Source organism: Coregonus clupeaformis, chromosome 36 (assembly GCF_020615455.1).
Source record: "Coregonus clupeaformis isolate EN_2021a chromosome 36, ASM2061545v1, whole genome shotgun sequence".
Classification (NCBI taxonomy): Eukaryota; Metazoa; Chordata; class Actinopteri; order Salmoniformes; family Salmonidae; genus Coregonus; species Coregonus clupeaformis.
This window is the reverse complement of record NC_059227.1, coordinates 21,125,536-21,148,978: the sequence shown is the minus strand read 5'-3', so window position 1 is coordinate 21,148,978 and position 23,443 is coordinate 21,125,536. Positions and strand designations below refer to the sequence as shown.

Here is a 23,443-nt window from a genome sequence, read left to right as displayed (position 1 = left end):
ATAGTCCCAAAATGCTTCCTTCCCTTTCCCTCCTGCCTTCCCTTGTGATCTGACAGGACTGGGTTGGTGAATGTAATAGAGTGAATTCATTTAAATAGCTTTCACCCCGAGGGATGGGAGGAAGGAGCCAAGGGGTGGTGAAAGGCAGGGACAAAGGAATTAGGAAAGAAGGGAAGCATTTTAGAGTGTTGGGACAAAGCAACTAAGACCACAGAACAAAGATATAGAATCTCTACATATGCCTAGATCCGTCACTTCCTGTTGAAGGTAGACTTTTGTTTCATGTTAACAAAGTGACAGTCACCGGAATTAGAAAAAACATCTAATCCCTCTGGACAGGCCTTTAAATGAACCAGGTGATGGTATTAGTCCTTACCTGAGCAGGTTTCATTAGAGCAGGCGCCCATGGTCATGTTCTGACCGATAATGGACGTGATGTTGACACAGGAGACATTGGAGACAGTTGGAGTTTCTCTAACTGAACAGGGGGATAAAAGAAAAACACAAGCACAAATGAAAGATGTGATTGTGAGTGCTCTACTGGAAACTACAAAGACAAGAAAATCTATTCATGTGATCATTTCCAAAAGATTCCTTACACTAATCCTGACACCCTTTTTTTATTTCACCTTTATTTAACCAGGTAAGCCAGTTGAGAACAAGTTCTCATTTACAACTGCGACCTGGCCAAGATAAAGCAAAGCAGTGCAATAAAAACAACACAGAGTTACATATGGGATAAACAAAACAAAGTCAAAAATACAAACAGAAAATATATATACAGTGTGAGCGAATGTAGTAAGTTATGGAGGTAAGGCAATAAATAGGCCATAGTGCAAAATAGTTACAATTTCGTATTAACACTGGAATGACAGATGTGCAAAAGATGATGTGCAAATAGAGATCCTGGGGTGCAAATTAGCAAAATAAATAACAATATGGGGATGAGGTAGTTGGGTGGGCTAATTTCAGAATGGCTGTGTACAGGTGCAGTGATCGGTAAACTGCTCTGACGCGTACATTTTGTGAGGGAGATAAGAGTTTCCAGCTTCAGAGATTTTTTATTTTTTTTTGTTCCAGTCATTGGCAGCAGAGAACTGGAAGGAATGGCGACCAAAGGAGGTGTTGGCTTTGGGGGATGACCAGTGAGATATACCTGCTGGAGCACAGACTACGGGTGGGTGTTGCTATGGTGACCAGTGAGCTAAGGTAAGACGGGGATTTGCCTAGCAGTGATTTATAGATGACCTGGAGCCGTTGGGTTTGGCAACGAATATGTAGTGAGGGCCAGCCAACAAGAGCGTACAGGTCACAATGGTGGGTAGTATATGGGCTTTGGTGACAAAACGGATGGCACTGTGATAGCAAATTGGATGTAGTCTAAGTAGAGTGTTGGAGGCTATTTTGTAAATGACATCGCCGAAGTCAAGGATCGGTAGGATAGTCAGTTTTACGAGGGCATGTTTGGCAGCATGAGTGAAGGAGGCTTTGTTGCAAAATAGGAAGCTGATTCTAGATCTAACTTTTGATTGGAGATGCTTAATGTGAGTCTGGAAGGAGAGTTTACAGTCTAACCAGACACCTAGGTATTTGTAGTTGTCCACATACTCTAGGTCAGACCCGCCGAGAGTAGTGATTCTAGTCGTGTGGGCATGTGCAAGCAGCGTTCCGTTGAAGAGCATGCATTTAGTTTTACTAGTGTTTAAGAGCAGTTGGAGGCTACGGAAAGGAGTGTTGTATGGCGTTGAAGCTCGTTTGGAGGTTTGTTAACACAGTGTCCAATGAAGGGCCAGATGTATACAAAATGGTGTCGTCTGCGTAGAGGTGGATCTGAGAGTCACCAGCAGCAAGAGCAACATCATTGATATACACAGAGAATAGAGTCGGCCCGAGAATTGAACCCTGTGGCACCCCCATAGAGACGGCCAGAGGTCCAGACAACAGGCCCTCCGATTTGACACATTGAACTCTATCTGAGAAGTAGTTGGTGAACCAGGCGAGGCAGTCATTAGAGAAACCAAGGCTATTTAGTCTGCCAATAAGAATGCGGTGGTTGACAGAGTCGAAAACCTTGGCCAGGTCGGTAAAGACGGCTGCGCAGTACTGTCTTTTATCGATCGCGGTTATAATATCGTTTAGGACCTTGAGCGAGGCTGAGGTGCACCCATGACCAGCTCGGAAACCGGATTGCATAGCGGAGAAGGTACGGTGGGATTCGAAATGGTCGGTGATCTGTTTGTTAACTTAGCTTTCAAATACTTTCGAAGGCAGGGCAGGATGGATATAGGTCTGTAACAGTTTGGATCTAGAGTGTCACCCCCTTTGAAGAGGGGGATGACAGCGGCAGCTTTCCAATCTCTGTGGATCTCAGACGTTACGAAAGAGAGGTAGAACAGGCTAGAAATAAGGGTTGAGACAATTTCGGCGGCTAATTTTTAGAAAGAAAGGGTCCAGATTGTCTAACCCAGCTGATTTGTAGGGGTCCAGATTTTTCAGCTCTTTCAGAACATCAGCTGTCTGAATTTGTGTGAAGGAGAAGCGGGGGCGGGGGCGGGGGCAAGTTGTAGTGGAGGGTGAAGAGCTGGTGGCCGGGGTAGTGGTAGCCAGGTGGAAAGCATGGCCAACCGTAGCAAAATGCTTGTTGAAATTCTCGATTATTGTAGATTTATCGGTGGTGACAGTGTTTCCCAGCCTCAGTGCAGTGGGCAGTCGGGAGGAGGTGCTCTTATGTTCCATGGACTTTAGTGTCCCAAAACGTTTGGGAGTTAGTGCTACAGGATGCAAATTCCTGTTTGAAAAAGCTAGCCTTTGCTTTCCTAACTGATTGTGTATATTGGTTCCTGACTTGCCTGAAAAGTTGCATATCGCGGGGGCTGTTCGATGCTAATGCAGTATGCCACAGGATGTTTTTGTGCTGGTCAAGGGCAGTCAAGTCTGAGGAGAACCAGGGGCTATATCTGTTCTTAGTTCTGAATTTTTTGAATGGGGCATGCTTGAGAGGAAAGCACTTTTAAAAGAACAACCAGGCATCCTCTACTGACGGAATGAGGTCAATATCCATCCAGGATACCCGGGCCAGGTCAATTAGAAAGGCCTGCTCACTAAAGTGTTTGACAGTGATGAGGGGTGGTCGTTTGACCGCGGACCCATTACGGACGCATGCAATAAGGCAGTGATCGCTGAGATCCTGGTTGAAGACAGCGGAGGTGTATTTAGAGGGTAAATTTGTCAGGATGATATCTATGAGGGTGCCCATGTTTACAGATTTAGGGTTGTATCTGGTAGGTTCGTTGATCATTTGTGTGAGATCGAGGGCATCTAGTTTAGATTGTAGGTTGGCCGGGGTGTTAAGCATATCCCAGTTTAGGTCACCAAGCAGTACGATCTCTGAGGATAGATGGGGGGCAATCAGTTCACATATGGTGTCCAGGGCACAGCTCGGGGCTGAGGGGGGTCTGTAGCAAGCGGCAACAGTGAGAGACTTATTTCTGGAAAGGTGGATTTTTAGAAGTAGAAGCTCAAACTGTTTGGGCACAGACCTGGATAGTACGATAGAGCTCTGCAGGCTATCGCTACAGTAGATTGCAACCCCACCCCCTTTGGCAGTTCTATCGAGACGGAAAATGTTGTAGTTGGGGATGGACATTTCTGAATTTTTGGTGGCCTTCCTAAGCCAGGATTCAGACACTGCTAGGACATCAGTGTTGGCGGAGTGTGCTAACGCAGTGAATAACTCAAACTTAGGGAGGAGGCTTCGGATGTTAACGTGCAAGAAACCAATGCTTTTACGGTTACAGAAGTCAACAAATGATAACGCCTGGGGAGTAGGAGTGATACTGGGGGCTACAGGGCCTGGGTTAACCTCTACATCACCAGAGGAACAGAGGAAGAGTAGAATAAGGATACGGCTAAAGGCTTTAAGTACTGGTCTTTTAGTGCGTTGGGTACAGAGAAAAAAGGGGGCAGGTTTCCAGGCGTTGTAGAATAGATTCAGGGCATTATGTACAGAAAAGGATATGGAATGATATGAGTACAGTGGAGGTAAACCTAAGCGTTGGGTAACGATGAAAGAGATAGCATCACTGGAGGCACCGATTGAGTCGGTCTCCACGTTTATGGGGGGTGGGACAAAGGAGCTATCTATGGCAGGTTGAACTGGGCTAGGGGATCTACAGTGAAATAGTACAATAAGAAATAACCGAAACAGCAATAAGCAAGGCATATTGACATGGGAGAGAGGCATAAAGCAATCACAGGTGTTATTCGAGAGAGCTAAGACAACAGCTGGTAATGGCGACAAAGTTTGGGCTGAGGCTAAACATAAACAGGATGCGGTACCGTATAAAGGAACAGTCCTGCAGGCATCAGCTGTATAGCTGAGTTATCATAAGGTCTGGTGAACAGCAATAGGAGAGTTCGGAGGTAGTTCGGGGGCTGTTATAGCACTGGCGAGCAAGAGGCCACGGCTAGCGTGTGCTAGCGGGCCGGGGCTAGCAGATGGATCTTCGTGGTCGACGTCGTAACGGGAAACCTGTTGTAATCGCATCAGACGATTTCGTCGGCAGACCAGTCGTGTTGGATCGGCGGGGCTCCGTGTCAACACTAGGAGGTCCCGTCCAGGTTGACAGAGAGGTAGATAGCCGGGAGAAGGGCCTGGCTCGCGGCTAGCTCGAGGCTGATTAGCCAACAACAACGTCCATTTGATTGCAGCTATCTAGCTACGATGATCCGGTGTTAAAGGTCCAGTGAATCAGTGATTCCGGCAGAAAAAACGATATGTTCTGGGTCGATAACGCGCTGTGCAGACAGTGCAGACTGGCCGATAATAGTCCAGGCTAGAGCTTGTGTTTAAAAACACAAGGATTATCTTGGTTTTCAGTCAAGTGAATTATCACAACGTGAGATTTTATTAGATGGGCTTGTCAGCTCAGGAGAGTCTAGTGTGTGCGTGTTTGTTCACTCAGTCCTCCTCCTTCCTGGAAACTCCTGAGTCATAGCCCACTCTCCCTCCCACTGCATGATCTTTCCCATTACTGATTAATCCAAGGGTGTGTATGTGAGAGAAAGAGAGCGAGAGAGAGAAAAAGAGTGAGATGAGTGTAGAGGTACCGGATGACACTTGAAAAGGACCAGAAATCCTAGCCTCTGAGCAAAACCCTTTGCTCTGGACATCAGCTACAAGACATGACACTTCCTAACTGTGTTAGTCTTCATTTAATCCTTAAGAGGCTTAAACTGAGGGGGGTTTAAGAATGCCAAGAGGGGTCATAATAGTTTGTAGGCCAAACCGTTCAGACGCTACATACGTTTTCGTCTAGCTCTGCCACCGTTCACCGCAGATGCGGAAGGGCGACATCGGCGGATGCGGTGGATTGAGAGGCAGCCCATGCAAAACAACAGATAGTTTAAACTGACAGATTTTGATGGGGATTTTTTTATTATGCTAACTGATTTTCCACAGGGGCCCATCAACTCTAAGGGGTTAATGAAGCGGGCAGGAGAGAGTTGTTCCATTGTCAGAGTCAAGAGCCCTTTCTCCAACAAGACATTGACTTTCACCACTCTTATCATACAGTGAAAGGTTAGGCAGGCCTATACTTACTATTCTGTCACATCATGCACAACCACAGCTAAAACTGAACCAAACAGAAAATGGATGACATCTCTCTCTGCTGGAACAAATGAGTGTCTTATATTCACCTGTGTTTGACACAGATCCTCACATGACCAATCTGGTCTGGACTCACTATAAAGACACAGTGTGAAGACAATTAGGCCAAGTCGACTTGCTGCTGCTCATAGCAAAACATAGACACGAACAGAAACCTTAGGGTGATTTATCTTATACTCTTCCTTTTCTGTACTTGGAGTGTTGCCACTACCCTTGCAAAGTGTGTGTGACCCCACTACTATCAGTGTGTCCAGCTGGCTTTTCTATTGGCGGAGGGGGTAGAAGGGTCCGTTAGCTCACAGGCAGCTGCGAAAGATGGAACTCACTCTCACACATATTCCAGAAGGATTGTGACATCATGCTAGGGGCATCCAGTTAGAGAGAGCAGGCTTGTCAGAGGAGAAACACTTAAGACTCATAATAGTGACGCGTAAGTGCACTTTGTGTTTTGTTTTTTTAACATCCAGACCTGTACACTTTGAGCTAAACCAGCTGACACATGTAACTCTGTGGCATTAAAATACAGCCTTCAGAACAAAATGGTGTCGCTCTGACGCCAATGCATTGTTCACATGAAATCCCTAAACCAAAGAAAAATCTGGTAATAACAGTGGGGTTGACTAACTCACCACAGTGAGTTGGGTTATTACCTAGGCCTAAGTGAGCTGGGTATGTAGTGTACTTAAGAACTGCCATCTCCATGGTGAGTCTGTGTGAGAGCTTTCAGATTTGCTGAGTTCATATCTAATAGGTGATCTGTTGGGGCATTGTGAGATGCATTAGTTCAGTCCTGAGACCTACTGTGTGGTTAGAGGTGTGTGTGTGTGGCTGTGGAGTAGTGGTGAGAGTTTGTTCTGGTGTGTGACACACAGTGCTGTAGGATTTTGTCTATGTCGTTGTGGCTGCTGAGATGAGTGAATGTGAACCACACTCTGGCACACACACTATGGCTGTGTTTACACAGCCACTCTAGGAACTAAGGCTGGGAATTGCCAGGGACTTCAAGAGACAATATCATCACGATACTTAGGTGCCGGTACAATATGTATTGCGATACTCCCGTTTCAATATGTATTGCGATTAGATGCTGTGATTTCATTGCGATGATCCAAAAATATTGCTCACCGTATGTCTGCTGCAGAGGGACGAGAGCCATTAGAAAATGTGTTAATAATAATAAATTGCGTTAATCAAAACAATATATTGTAAAAAATATCCCCATATGTATCGATATTTTCCCCTATCACTACTAAGAACCCAAATTTGATTTTTTTTCTATATATCCACACTCAGTTGTACATGTGACCCATATAAGATTTGCGTATTCACACTGATGTAGCCTCTGAAGTAGCACACAGATAAGATGCTCATTTCCTGTCACTGTTCCTTTACATTTTGGGGTGGTTGTCATGGTAACGGCAGGTCATGTGCAACAACAACAAAGAAGTTCTGAGCAAAATAAATCAGATCCGAGCGTGGAGACAGAGGAGCATTAGTGGGAAAAGGTACCCAATTTTCATCCTTGAGTAAAATTAAAGATACTACCTTAATAAAAAAATGACAAGAAAAAGTGAGTCACCCAGTAAAATACTACTTAAGTCTGAAAGTATTTGGTTTTAAATATACTTAAGTATTCCTTGTGAAATTATTTATACTTTTACTTTTGATACTTAAGTATATTTAAAACCAAATACTTTCAGACTTAAGTAGTATATTAAGCAAACCAGACGGCACGATTTTTGTTTTTGAAATGTACGGATAGCCAGGGGCACACTCCAACACTCAGACAATTTACAAACAAAGCATGTGTTTCGTGAGTCCGCCAGATCAGAGGCAGTAGAGATGTTCTCTTGATAAGTGCGTGAATTTGAATTTTCCTGCTAAGCATTTGAAATGTAACAAGTACTTTTGGGTGTCAGGGACAATGTATGGAGTAAAAAGTATATTATTTTCATTAGAAATGTAGTGGAGTAAAAGTAAAAGTTGTCAGTAAGAGGACAGATACCCATAGAAAGTACTTTAAAGTATTTTTACTTAAGTGGATCTTTCTATAAACAAGGGTACCAGTGAGCATTTCTTATAGTGGACAACTGTTTGGTGCTGTTACAAAGTCATTAGCCTTTTTTTTCTTCTCATGTGAATACATTAAGATAAAGGGGAACAAATTAGTTGAATCAAAACCTATGTTTAAACCCTTTCTCATGCTTTGAGTTCACATATTTGGCAAAAATCATGTGACAAAGCACTACCTTTCTTTCCTTACATTTATGATACTGTTCTCATATACTAAGCATTTAACAATTGAATTACACATTGACCTTGATCCTGTGAAATTCCTGGACATCGCTGTTGAACTCTTTTTGTATGGAGATCTCGGAAGTTTACTGTAACCTCCTAACATTTCGTATCTCCCTATGTTACGATGTGAAAACAGTTTTCATGGGCACACATATCCAAAATAATATGTGTGCTTGCAAAATCCAATGCTTTAAACAGAAAGAGGAACTTTAATATGATTAATAAAACAAACCAATAATGTCATTAACGGGGTTCTTCAATAATGGGGCTTGCAACGCCAGGATTGTGGGTTTGATTCCCACAGAGGACCAGTATGAAAAAAGTATGAAAATGTATGCACTCGCTACTGTAAGTCGCTCTGGATAAGAGTGTCTGCTAAATTACTAAAATGTAAATGTAAATGTGTAGCTGTTTAGTTGCTTGGGGACATTATCGTGCAACATCAGCTGATTCAGGAAAGGATTTTATGAATGACAGTCAAGTGATAAAGAGCTTGTGTGATACTGCACGCAATTTAAAAAAACAGCCGGAATGAATGTTGATTTCGAAGATTGACAGAACATTTTGCCGTCTACGTTATGGTAATTAGCCTACTTTGCGGACACCATTAAACAACATTCCTGATGTAAGATTACGGTCAGCGTACGTTTTGATAATTTGTTTCGTGAAAAAGGCATATTTATTTGTTTTTGAATACAAATTTACAAAAGCTTGTTTTTTGTTTTTTTGCATATAAAACTAAAAGAACTACTTGATATTTTGATGTTCAAATGTGGGTGGGGTTAAATGTGGAATGCCTGGTCAAGTGCACAGCCAACACTTCCTGTCCTTTCAAAGTAGGCGGTCACCCTTCTAACTCCATTCTATTATCTATTAATTAATAGCTGCCCATACCGTGCCACGGTAAGATTTCTCAGTTTCTGCATAAGATTTAGTGTATTGACTTACTAATAAACTGCTGTTACTGTAAATGGTTATCTGACTGATATAGTATATCCTAGCTACCTTGCTAACTATTGGTAATCTTTTTAAATTATGCTACAGTGAGGGAAAAATGTATTTGATCCCCTGCTGATTTTGTACATTTGCCCACTGACAAAGAAATGATCAGTCTATAATTTTAATGGTAGGTTTATTTGAACAGTGAGAGACAGAATAACAACAACAAAATCCTGAAAAACGCATGTAAAAAATTTTATAAATTGATTTGCATTTTAATGAGGAAAATAAGTATTTGACCCCTCTGCAAAACATGACTTAGTACTTGGTGGCAAAACCCTTGTTGGCAATCACAGAGGTCAGACGTTTCTTGTAGTTGGCCACCAGGTTTGCACACATCTCAGGAGGGATTTTGTCCCACTCCTCATTGCTCTGGATAAGAGCGTCTGCTAAATGACGTAAATGTATGCAGATCTTCTCCAAGTCATTAAGGTTTCGAGGCTGACGTTTAGAACTCGATCCTTCAGCTCCCTCCACAGATTTTCTATGGGATTAAGGTCTGGAGACTGGCTAGGCCACTCCAGGACCTTAAATGTGCTTCTTCTTGATCCACTCTGTTGCCTTGGCCGTGTATTTTGGGTCATTGTCATGCTAGAATACCCATCCACGACCCATTTTCAATGCCCTGGCTGATCCACAAAACTTTCACCCAGTTCTCCTCTGAATCATTCAGATGTTCATTGGCAAACTTCAGACGGCCCTGTATATGTGTTTTCTTGAGCAGGGGGACCTTGCGGGCGCTGCAGGATCTCAGTCCTTCACGGCGTAGTGTGTTACCAATTGTTTTCTTGGTGACTATGGTCCCAGCTGCCTTGAGATCATTGACAAGATCCTCCCGTGTAGTTCCGGGCTGATTCCTCACCGTTCTCATGATCATTGCAACTCCACGAGGTGAGATCTTGCATGGAGCCCCAGGCCGAGGGAGATTGACAGTTCTTTTGTGTTTCTTCCATTTGCGAATAATCGCACCAACTGTTGTCACCTTCTCACCAAGCTGCTTGGCGATGGTCTTGTAGCCCATTCCATCCTTGTGTAGGTCTACAATCTTGTCCCTGACATCCTTGGAGAGCTCTTTGGTCTTGACCATGGTGGAGAGTTTGGAATCTGATTGATTGATTGCTTCTGTGGACAGGTGTCTTTTATACAGGTAACAAACTGAGATTAGGAGCACTCCCTTTAAGAGAGTGCTCCTAATCTCAGCTCGTTACCTGTATAAAAAGACACCTGGGAGCCAGAAATCTTTCTGATTGAGAGGGGGTCAAATACTTATTTCCCTCATTAAAATGCAAATCAATTTATAACATTTTTGACATGCGTTTTTCTGGATTTTTTTGTTGTTATTCTGTCTCTCACTGTTCAAATAAACCTACCATTAAAATGATAGACTGATCATTTCTTTGTCAGTGGGCAAACGTACAAAATCAGCAGGGGATCAAATACTTTTTTCCCCTCACTGTATATAGCCAAAACAACAGTATCTATTGTTAGACTAGAGATATGCCCTAGCTATATTAAGTCAGTGGTTGCACATCTAACTAGCTGGCATGAAGCAAGGGTGTGAATAGTAGACATGTAAATATATCCTTTCACTTTTTACAGCAGGTATCCAGCTACCCAGACCTGTCTGACCAGCCTGATAGGGTGCCATGGGTGTGTCCTGCTTACACCTGAGCAAATCTGTGTGTATATAGCAATGGACTTATACATTTAACCAATGCCTCATGTGACGTGCTGTTGGTCCACCACACACCCGAAGGGTTGTGGTGTCCTGTCCAGAAACAACCCCAAGCCCTTACCCCTAGACACTTGTGGAGATCTGAGAGAATTGGACAGGTGTAAGCAACAATGCCAAAATTCCACCAAGCCTATCAGAGGGTAAGGTGGAGCTCTCAACATATCACCACATATCAATCCCTCTCAGATCTCTACAAGTGTCTACATTCTCGACAGTAGGCACTAGGGTTTGTTTATGGACAGGCCATGGGTATTATGGTAGCTCAGTCAGTCAGTCTGGCACTGCCAAAAATGTTTAACCCTTTAGAAGCCTTAGCGGCCGTCAACAGCCCTTCTTTAAATTACTATAGCTGGCCTTGTTTTTCTAACAATAATATCTGTGTCAATATGGCAAAATTACTTGCTAACAACCTGTCGTCGAAAATCTTACCTTGGCACAGTGGCACGGTATGGACAGCTATTAATTAATAGATAACAGATTCATAGAAATTGAGTTAGAAGTGTGAACACCACTTTGAAAGGACAGGAAGTGTTGGCTCTGCACTTGACCAGGCATTCCAAATTTAACCCCACCCACATTTGAACATCAAAATATCAAGTAGCTTTTTAAAAATGTATTCGAAAACGAATAAATAGGCCCTTTTCACGAAACAAATGATCAAAACGTACGCTGACCGTAATCTTACAAATGATAGTCCCACTAAGCCCAAACCAGATGGGATGGCGTATCAATGCAGAATGCGGTGGTAGCCATGCTGGTTAAGTGTGCCTTGAATTCTAAATAAATCACAGACAGTGTCCCCAGCAAAGCACCCTCACACCATAACACCTCCATGCTTTACGGTGGGAAATACACATGCGGAGATCATCCGTTCACCCACACCGCGTCCTACAAAGTCACGCCGGTTGGAACCAAAAATCTCAACATCAATACGGAAAATGTCAAGAACTTTGAAAGTTTCTTCAAGTGCAGTTGCAAAGACCATCAAGAGCTAGGATGAAACTGACTCTAATAAGGATGGCCACAGGAATGGAAGACACAGAGTTACCTCTGCTGCAGAGGATAAGTTCATTAGAGTTACCAGCCTCAGAAATTGCAGCCCAAATAAATGCTTCACAGAGTTCAAGTCACAGACATCAACATCAACTGTTCAGAGGAGACTGTGTGAATCAGGCCTTCATGGTCAAATTGCTGCAAAGAAACCACTACTAAAGGACACCAATAAGAAGAAGAGACCTGCTTGGGCCAAGAAACACAAGCAATGGATATTAGACTGGTGGAAATGTGTCTTTTGGTCTGGAGACCAAATTGGAAAGCATTCCAGGTGAAGCTGGTTGAGAGAATGCCAAGAGGGGGCAAAGCTGTCATCAAGGCAAAGGGTGGCTATTTGAAGAATCTCAAATACAAAATATATTTTGATTTGTTTAACACTTTTTTGGTTACTACATGATTCCATGTGTTATTTCATAGTCTTGATGTCTTCACTATTATTCTACACCGTAGAAAATTGTAAAAATAAAGAAAAATCCTTGAATGAGTAGGTGTCCAAACTTTTGACTGGTACTATATATATATATATATATATATATATATATATATATATATATATATATATATACACATACATACATATACACACACACACACAGTGAGGGAAAAAAGTATTTGATTCCCTGCTGATTTTGTACGTTTGCCCACTGACAAAGAAATGATCAGTCTATAATTTTAATGGTAGGTTTATTTGAACAGTGAGAGACAGAATAACAACAACAAAATCCAGAAAAACGCATGTAAAAAATGTTATAAATTGATTTGCATTTTAATGAGGGAAATAAGTATTTGACCCCCTCTCAATCAGAAAGATTTTTGGCTCCCAGGTGTCTTTTATACAGGTAACGAGCTGAGATTAGGAGCACACTCTTAAAGGGAGTGCTCCTAATCTCAGCTTGTTACCTGTATAAAAGACACCTGTCCACAGAAGCAATCAATCAGATTCCAAACTCTCCACCATGGCCAAGACCAAAGAGCTCTCCAAGGATGTCAGGAACAAGATTGCAGACCTACACAAGGCTGGAATGGGCTACAAGACCATCGCCAAGCAGCTTGGTGAGAAGGTGACAACAGTTGGTGCGATTATTTGCAAATGGAAGAAACACAAAAGAACTGTCAATCTCCCTCGGCCTGGGGCTCCATGCAAGATCTCACCTCGTGGAGTTGCAATGATCATGAGAACGGTGAGGAATCAGCCCAGAACTACACGGGAGGATCTTGTCAATGATCTCAAAGCAGCTGGGACAATAGTCACCAAGAAAACAATTGGTAACACACTACGCCGTTAAGGACTGAAATCCTGCAGCGCCCGCAAGGTCCCCCTGCACAAGAAAGCACATATACAGGCCCGTCTGAAGTTTGCCAATTAACATCTGAATGATTCAGAGGAGAACTGGGTGAAAGTGTTGTGGTCAGATGAGACTAAAATCGAGCTCTTTGGCATCAACTCAACTCGCCGTGTTTAGAGGAGGAGGAATGCTGCCTATGACCCCAAGAACACCATCCCCACCGTCAAACATGGAGGTGGAAACATTATGCTTTGGGGGTGTTTTTTCTGCTAAGGGGACAGGACAACTTCACCGCATCAAAGGGACGATGGACGGGGCCATGTACCGTCAAATCTTGGGTGAGAACCTCCTTCCCTCAGCCAGGGCATTGAAAATGGGTCGTGGATGGGTATTCCAGCATGATAATGACCCAAAACACACGGCCAAGGCAATAAAGGAGTGGCTCAAGAAGAAGCACATTAAGGTCCTGGAGTGGCCTAGCCAGTCACCAGACCTTAATCCCATAGAAAATCTGTGGAGGGAGCTGAAGGTTCGAGTTGCCAAACGTCAGCCTCGAAACCTTAATGACTTGGAGAAGATCTGCAAAGAGGAGTGGGACAAAATCCCTCCTGAGATGTGTGCAAACCTGGTGGCCAACTACAAGAAACATCTGACCTCTGATTGCCAACAAGGGCTTTGCCACCAAGTACTAAGTCATGTTTTGCAGAGGGGTCAAATACTTATTTCCCTCATTAAAATGCAAATCAATTTATAAAAATTTTGACATGCGTTTTTCTGGATATTGTTGTTGTTATTCTGTCTCTCACTGTTCAAATAAACCTACCATTAAAATTATAGACTGATCATGTCTTTGTCAGTGGGCAAACGTACAAAATCAGCAGGGGATCAAATACTTTTTTCCCCTCACTGTATATATATATATATATATATATATATGTATATATATATATACATACAGTTGAAGTCGGAAGTTTACATACACTTTAGGTTGGAGTCATTAAAACTCGTTTTTCAACCACTCCACAAATTTCTTGTTAACAAACTATAGTTTTGTGCATGACAAGTAATTTTTCCAACAATTGTTTACAGACAGATTATTTCATTTATAATTCACTGTATCACAATTCTAGTGGGTCAGAAGTTTACATACACTACGTTGACTGTGCCTTTAAACAGCTTGGAAAATTCCAGAAAATTATGTCATGGCTTTAGAAGCTTATGATAGGCTAATTGACATCATTTGAGGCAATTTGAAGTGTACCTGTGGATGTACTTCAAGGCCTACCTTCAAATTCAATGCCTCTTTGCTTGACATCATGGGAAAATCTAATGAAATCAGCCAAAACCTCAGAAAAAAAATTCTACACCTCCACAAGTCTGGTTCGTCCTTGGGAACAATTTCCAAACGCCTAACGGTACCACGTTCATCTGTACAAACAATAGCACGCAAGTATAAACACCATGGGACCACGCAGCTGTCATACCGCTCAGGAAGGAGACGCGTTCTGTCTCCTAGAGATGAACGTACTTTGGTGCGAAAAGTGCAAATCAATCCCAGAACAACAGCAAAGGACCTTCTGAAGATGCTGGAGGAAACAGGTACAAAAGTATCTATATCCACAGTAAAACGATTCCTATATTGACATAACCTGAAAGACCGCTCAGCAAGGAAGAAGCCACTGCTCCAAAACCGGCATAAAAAAGCCAGACTACGGTTTGCAACTACACATGGGGACAAAGATCGTACCTTTTGGAGAAAAGTCCTCTGGTCTGATGAAACAAAAATATAACTAACTATTTGGCCATAATGACCATTGTTATGTTTGGAGGAAGAAGGGGGTAGCTTGCAAGCCGAAGAACACCATCCCAACCGTGAAGCACAGGGGTGGCAAGATCATGCTGTGGGGGTGTTTTGCTGCAGGAGGGCCTAGTGCACTTCACAAAATAGATGGCATCATGAGGAAGGAAAATTATGTGGATATACTGAAGCAACATCTCAAGTCATCAGTCAGGAAGTTAAAGCTTGGTTACAAATGGGTCTTCCAAATGGACAATGACCCCAAGCATACTTCCAAAGTTGTGGCAAAATGGCTTAAGTACAACAAAGTCAAGGTATTGGAGTGGCCAAAAGCCCTGACCTCAATCCTATAGAAAATGTGTGGGCAGAACTGAAAAAGCATGTGCGAGCAAGGAGGCCTACAAACCTGACTCAGTTACACCAGCTCTGTCAGGAGGAATGGGCCAAAATTCACCCAACTTATTGTGGGAAGCTTGTGGAAGGCTACCCGAAACGTTTGACCCAAGTTAAACAATTTAAAGGCAATGCTACCTAATACTAATTGAGTGTATGTAAACTTCTGACCCACTGGGAATCTGATGAAATAAATAAAAGCTGAAATAAATCACTCTACTATTATTCTGACGTTTCACATTCTTAAAATAAAGTGGTGATCCTAACTGAACTATGACAGGGGATGTTTACTAGGATTAAATGTCATGAATTTATAAAAACGGAGTTTAAATGTATTTGGCTAAGGTGTATGTAAACTTCCGACTTCAACTGTGTGTGTAATTATATATATATATATATATATATATATATATATATATATATATATATATATATATATATATATATATATATATAACATATATATATATATATAACTCAGCAAAAAAAGAAAACGCCCTCTCATTGTCAACTGTGTTTATTTTCAGCAAACTTAACATGTGTAAATATTTCTATAAACATAAGATTCAACAACTGAGACATAAAATGAACAAGTTCCAGAGACATGTGACTAACAGAAATTGAATAATGTGTCCCTGAACAAAGGTGGGGTCAAAATCAAAAGTAACAGTCAGTATCTGGTGTGGCTACCAGCTGCATTAAGTACTGCAGTGAATCTCATCCTCATGGACTGCACCAGATTTGCCAGTTCTTCCTGTGAGATGTTACCCCACTCTTCCACCAAGGCACCTGCAAGTTCCCAGACATTTCTTGGGGGAATGGCCCTAGCCCTCACCCTCCGATCCAACAGGTCCCAGACGTGTTCAAAGGGATTGAGATCCGGGCTCTTCGCTGGCCATGGCAGAACACTGACATTCCTGTCTTGCAGGAAATCACGCACAGAACAAGCAGTATGGCTGGTGGCATTGTCATGCTGAAGGGTCATGTCAGGATGAGCCTGCAGGAAGGGTACCACATGAGGGAGGAGGATGTCTTCCCTGTAACGCACAGCGTTGAGATTGCCTGCAATGACAACAAGCCCAGTCCGATGATGCTGTGACACACAGCCCCAGACCATGACGACCCTCCACCTCCAAATCGATCCCGCTCCAGAGTACAGGCCTCGGTGTAACGCTCATTCCGTTGATGATAAACGCGAATCCGACCATCACCCCTGGTGAGACAAAACTGCGACTCGTCAGTGAAGAGCACTTCTTCCCAGTCATGTCTGGTCCAGCGACGGTGGGTTTGTGCCCATAGGCGACGTTGTTGCCGGTAATGTCTGGTGAGGACCTGCCTAACAACAGGCCTACAAGCCCTCAGTCTAGCCTCTCTCAGCCTATTGCAGACAGTCTGAGCTCTGATGGAGGGATTGTGCGTTCCTGGTGTAACTATGGCAGTTGTTGCCATCCTGTACCTGTCCCGCAGGTGTGATGTTCGGCTGTACCGATCCTGTGCAGGTGTTGTTACACATGGTCTGCCACTGCGAGGACGATTAGCTGTCCGTCCTATCTCCCTGTAGCGCTGACTTAGGCGTCTCACAGTACGGACATTGCAATTTATTGCCCTGCCACATCTGCAGTCCTCATGCCTCCTTGCAGCATGTCTAAGGCATGTTCACGCAGATGAGCAGGGACCCTGGGCATCTTTCTTTTGGTGTTTTTCAGAATCAGTAGAAAGGCCTCTTTAGTGTCCTAAGTTTTCATAACTGTGACCTTAATTGCCTACCGTCTGTAAGCTGTTAGTGTCTTAACGACCGTTCCACAGGTGCATGTTCATTAATTGTTTATAGTTCATTGAACAAGCATGGAAAACAGTGTTTAAACCCTTTACAATGAAGATCTGTGAAGTTATTTGGATTTTTAAAAATTATCTTTGAAAGACAGCGTCCTGAAAAAAGGATGTTTCTTTTTTTGCTGAGATATATATATATATATATATATACACACACATACACACAGTGGGGAGAACAAAAGTATTTGATACACTGCCGATTTTGCAGGTTTTCCTACTTACAAAGCATGTAGAGGTCTGTAATTTTTATCATAGGTACACTTCAACTGTGAGAGACGGAATCTAAAACAAAAATCCAGAAAATCACATTGTATGATTTTTAAGTAATTAATTTGCATTTAATTGCATGACATACGTATTTGATACATCAGAAAAGCAGAACTTAATATTTGGTACAGAAACCTGTTTGCAATTACAGAGATCATACGTTTCCTGTAGGTCTTGACCAGGTTTGCACACACTGCAGCAGGGATTTTGGCCCACTCCTCCATACAGACCTTCTCCAGATCCTTCAGGTTTCGGGGCTGTTGCTGGGCAATACGGACTTTCTGCTCCCTCCAAAGATTTTCTATTGGGTTCAGGTCTGGAGACTGGCTAGGCCACTCCAGGACCTTGAGATGCTTCTTACGGAGCCACTCCTTAGTTGCGCTGGCTGTGTGTTTTGGGTCGTTGTCATGCTGGAAGACCCAGCCACGACCCATCTTCAATGCTCTTACTGAGGGAAGGAGGTTGTTGGCCAAGATCTCGCGATACATGGCCCCATCCATCCTCCCCTCAATACGGTGCAGTCGTCCTGTCCCCTTTGCAGAAAAGCATCCCCAAAAAATGATGTTTCCACCTCCATGCTTCACGGTTGGGATGGTGTTCTTGGGGTTGTACTCATCCTTCTTCTTCCTCCAAACACGGCAAGTGGAGTTTAGACCAAAAAGCTCTATTTTTGTCTCATCAGACCACATGACCTTCTCCCATTCCTCCTTTGGATCATCCAGATGGTCATTGGCAAACTTCAGACGGGCCTGGACATGCGCTGGCTTGAGCAGGGGGACCTTGCGTGCGCTGCAGGATTTTAATCCATGACCGCGTAGTGTGTTACTAATGGTTTTCTTTGAGACTGTGGTCCCAGCTCTCTTCAGGTCATTGACCAGGTCCTGCCGTGTAGTTCTGGGCTGATCCCTCACCTTCCTCATGATCATTGATGCCCCACGAGGTGAGATCTTGCATGGAGCCCCAGACCAAGGGTGATTGACCGTCATCTTGAACTTCTTCCATTTTCTAATAATTGCGCCAACAGTTGTTGCCGTCTCACCAAGCTGCTTGCCTATTGTCCTGTAGCCCATCCCAGCCTTGTGCAGGTCTACAATTTTATCCCTGATGTCCTTACACAGCTCTCTGGTCTTGGCCATTGTGGAGAGGTTGGAGTCTGTTTGATTGAGTGTGTGGACAGGTGTCTTTTATACAGGTAACAAGTTCAAACAGGTGCAGTTAATACAGGTAATGAGTGGAGAACAGGAGGGCTTCTTAAAGAAAAACTAACAGGTCTGTGAGAGCCGGAATTCTTACTGGTTGGTAGGTGATCAAATACTTATGTCATTCAATAAAATGCAAATTAATCATTTAATGTGATTTTCTGGATTTTTGTTTTAGATTCCGTCTCTCACAGTTGAAGTGTACCTATGATAAAAATAACAGACCTCTACATGCTTTGTAAGTAGGAAAACCTGCAAAATCGGCAGTGTATCAAATACTTGTTCTCTCCACTGTGTGTGTGTGTGTGTGTATATATATATATCCCATATATATCTCAAAATGACGGCACCGAAGAGGCAACGACATTTCACTGTGGTAGAGGCTATATCCGGGTTGGTTGGTGATAGGGATTGGACACGTCCTTGTACGTTGAAAGCGATTATGTCGAGGTGAGTGAAAACAGCAGACTATAGGTGTGGTGTCGTTGATGTTTGATGCTTTGAAATTTGGGGAATAGCGCTCAGATTAGCAAATCCTGTCATGATCACTTGGTTGGTACAGGCGAGCACATCAGCAGTGGAAATAGTTGCAGTGTTTAGCTGTATACAGTCAGCTAACTAGTTGTTTTTTTTGTCTTGTTTCTACCAATGTAATTCAAATGGAAACGGCCCAAGCTGCTTGCTATACCTAGCTAGCTACCTAGCTAGTCTGTCAGGCAAGAAAAGTTGTGTGGAGGTACATTTGTGCTGCTCTTGAAAGCGTCAACCTCAGCTGTCACTTTCACTAGCTAGCCATACAGACAACCAGCTAACTAACAACTGAAATGGAGATGAGTAATTTGTGTTTATCTGCTGGGCTTAGGTCAATGGTTTTTCATGTTTTCTAGGTACAAATCAGATATTCATAGGCTATACATTGCCTAGTTTTCCTATTATTTGACAGTTTAGCTGTCGTGTTAGGGTAAATGCTCGCGCAAGTTGCTTGTTTTGTCCCATTTCTACCGATGCAATTAATTTGGAAACTGTCCCTCCTTCGTAAATTAATTTTGATGTCACTTGATTGTCTCACTCCCTCCCTACAAAGACAACCAGCTAACTACGCCCATCGAAATAGATGAAGAATTATTCTAAACCTGTTTGGCAAAATGTTGGTGTAATCTTTGTAATCTTTTACTTTCAACATCCTAAATAAACAATAGTTGATGTGTTCAACCTGTAAGCCGTTGTTGCATATATTTTTACTTCTTACCATCTTTAAAAAGTAATCTGACTATGGGTCTTGAAGTGTATAGTCTGACCCACCTAAGAACATATTCATGAACTTTTTTTGTGTACTCTATCCTGTCTGACATACATATGCACAACATGACCTGAGAAACCATCTGGCCACTAAGGGCTTCATAAATTAATTTTGATTGATTGAAAGTGCTGTATAGCATCATGATGGTACTGTTTACTGTGTGTGTGTGTGTGTGTGTGTGTGTGTGTGTATTTGTGTGTGGGGGGGGGGGGGTCTTAAAAATTCAAATAGCAAAATGATCCTTGGTATGACCACCTTAAAACAATTCCATATAGCTTAGTATTATTTTGGGTTGACAATTAGGCTATTACCATTATATTTTACTGTTAAAATAGGGCTCCAGAATTTGTATTCAATAAGATGAATTTGCCTACGTCTTTATGTGCACTAATATCATAGGCTAATTTATTCACGTTCTCTATTCCTTCTCCTTCATCCCCTCTTCCCTATTGTCATCTTCCTGACATTCAACCCCTGGCTTCCTCTCCTGTCTCTGGGATTGGAACAGTCTTCATCGAGGTCCACACAGTGACATGAAGTGTGTGTGTGTGTGTCTGAGTAGTACACACAAAGCTCTGTTACGCATCATTGTTTGGCGTCATTCTTGCTCAGGCCTACTAGAGGCCTTTCAGAAAGCATCCCAAATACATTCACTCTCTCAAACACACACAGTGACACACTCCACAAGGGCATAGATCCAGCTCAGTCCTCATTTCACGTAATCAAGGAGGCTAGTATGCCTGGAACCTTTAATATATGCCAACTTACTACACCCACAATTCAGACAGAATTTTTTACGGGACTGTCTGGTTAGTTTGCAATGATGTTAATTATGCAAATGATGAAGACAGACACAGAGGCTCTTTACAAAAACATCCCACAACCCTAGGTAGCTGAATTGGCCCAACCTCTTAAAAAACACACAAGCGGATTTGCTCGGGTTTTTCCGAGTATCACACACACGGGGAATGACACAGCTGTTCACCTTTATCATTTAGCAGCGGTCATGGGCTATGATCTGAGCTTGGCTTACAAAACCCCATAAAATAACTAACCTTAATTCACTGGGCCGATAACATCCACAGGCAAACAATTCAACTATCCTTGCCACCATCTGATAAAGCAGTGGCTTGGACTACAATGCCACAGTAACAGGCAAACTGGGAGAGGAGAGTTGGTGGGAGAGGAAAGTTTGGTTGAGGCAGTCAGAGCAGCAGGGAACAACCTCAAAGCAATAGGCTGGCTATATAAAGACTGTTATACTGCATACTGTATGACTCAGACCTTTAGGAGCTTAATATATCACACAATCGACCAAAGCAAAGTCCGAAGCCTAAAAACGAACAACAAACATCCCCACTGGAGATTTCATATGCACACTATCCTGCATAGTCAAGACATTTCTCAAGTCTGACTGGCATTTCCATTATCATAATGAAATTACTGCGTAGCAAAGTGTTCTTGTCCAAACAGCAGATATTTCTCTACTCTAAAATGGCTGGTGCGGAAGGGATTTAGGCCAAATGTCCTAGTATCTTCTTAAGCTACATAAGCTCACACTTATTGAAGACACAAACTTGTCTGTTCACTGCCTTGCGCAACCTGCCCATTGTCCAATTCCTTTTTGACCTGCATCTCAAAATGGCTACTTCTTGATCCTTTGGAATGACATTGTCAAAAGGAAATTGTAGGGTTACACGTTAAAGTCAAAATGTATGCCTCTTCACCACAATATCGCACACATAGTGTAGGTAAAGGACACGTAGAGCTGGGACGATAAACCCAAAATTATCGACACTGACCAAACCGATCACTTAACGCATGCATTTTGCAGATATCGTTCATTACGATAAGTAGACTATACTAGAGAAATGTGAAGCTTGAAATGAAATACGTTTCCTAATATGGGTGATTGTTAATTGGACAATTGATGGCTACAACCATCAAACCAGTAGTAGTCGTTTAAAGGATAATACAAATAAAAAAACAGTGGTGCACATTAATATTATAAACTTAGCGTTCCATTTATTGTTATTACGTCAATTCAGGCAATTTATCACGATATGGATTTTTGTCCACATCACCCAGCTTTAACAGGTAGGTACTACTTACATGTGCAGTTCATCCATTGACAGTCACCGACACAAGTGTCACAAGTGAGTTCAGCACATCCATCATCTGAAAGGGGAAACATCAATCAACATACAAGTAATTATTAGTGTATAACAAAGGTTAGTTGTAATAGACCAGAATTGTCACCAATGAGGGAATTAGCCCAACTGATGGATATATACCTAATTGGACTTGCCAGGAAGGTATTTACTTAGACACAACATGGCAACCTCTAACGTTGGTGCATGACATTTAAAACACCTGTGCGTGTAACTAATGGAAAGATGAGAGGGACTGAGAGAACCGCTGTCCCAATGAAGGACTTTAATATTTATTGTCCCTCTGTCCGTGTGACTTATGTAGCTTGACATGTGATTTTTCTGGGCAAATATAGCTATAGCTTAATAACGCAATATAAATTCAAATGTGACGTAAGGCTGACAGGCAAGCAAGGGACAGTTGGCTAATAAGAGAATAGCTGGCCGTTTCACTAACCACCTATCTTCTAAAGTTATAATGTTGTCCAAGGGTACAATAACCAAAGCCCATATTAAACAATGACATATATGAACCTGTTATTTCAGGGTTGCTGACTACAGTTATTTTGTCCTAAAAGCTAGCAGCTATGACGATAGCCAACGTGGGCTTCTTGATATGTCGCTCGCAGTCTGAAAAAAAGGCTAGAGAGGGCTAGCTCAGCTGGCTACAGTAAGCTCCACACGTCTATCATTATAAGAACGAACAAACTTGACAACACGTATGACTCGCACACATCGTTTTCAGAAACGGTTTGCTGTCACATTCGGGGCAACTAGATCGACATGTGGCATAAATATGCACTCAAAACGTCTCGCGCAGTTATGTCTACGAGCTAGCGCTTAGCTCGCTGGCTTTACAATGCAGAGAGCGCGAGAACAAGCTGTGCTTTGCTAGGTCGCAAACTTACCTACGTTCGCAACTGTTGTTGCAGCCACCAAGGCGAGGACTAATGTAACGTAGACAAGTTTTAAGTACATGTTGTTTAATTTCTATTTTTCCTCAACTTGTTCGTTGTTCCACCCAAATTATGCAGAGTCCCGAGAGATATCTGACTTCTGATGGATACAGGTATTCTGACGCTGTTGCTAGCTAACTGCCTACTCCTTCTTCTTCTTCTTCTTCAGTGGAGTTTATCGGCAGTTGGCATCCAAGGTTATGGTGCATTACCGCCACCTACTGTACTGGATTGTGGGCCAGAGAGAGGGAGAAACTAAATCCTCCCTGCCAGCCCCGTTGCTCTTAAAAAAGATAACAAAATATTTGAGACAATATCTAATGACGTTCTGCTCAATATACTCTTTAAACTAATTTCCTGTATCCCCTTCTCCCTCATACTAGATCTAATCATCTCTCTTTCCCTCTGATACTGCCCACACTGTAGCAATACATGCTCCACGGTCTCTGTTTCCTGACAATAATCACACTTTCCAGTTTGATGCTTTCCTATCACATTTAATGTC

At 42.6% G+C, this 23,443-nt stretch overlaps 1 protein-coding gene across 2 annotated transcripts in view; it reads right to left on the bottom strand.

Moving 5' to 3' along the window:
* Positions 1-23,082, bottom strand: part of LOC121552878 (sialomucin core protein 24) — a 28,857-nt gene extending 5,775 nt beyond the window's left edge. For both annotated transcript variants that reach the window (XM_045211305.1, XM_041865965.2), the window contains exons 1-3: positions 22,891-23,082; positions 21,945-22,010; positions 377-478 (exon numbers count right to left, since the gene is read on the bottom strand). In XM_045211305.1, coding sequence (XP_045067240.1) covers positions 377-478; positions 21,945-22,010; positions 22,891-22,960 — 238 coding nt within the window. In that variant the 5' untranslated portion in view covers positions 22,961-23,082. The remainder of the gene's footprint in view (positions 1-376; positions 479-21,944; positions 22,011-22,890) is intronic.
* Between the last annotated feature and the right edge of the window lie 361 nt (positions 23,083-23,443).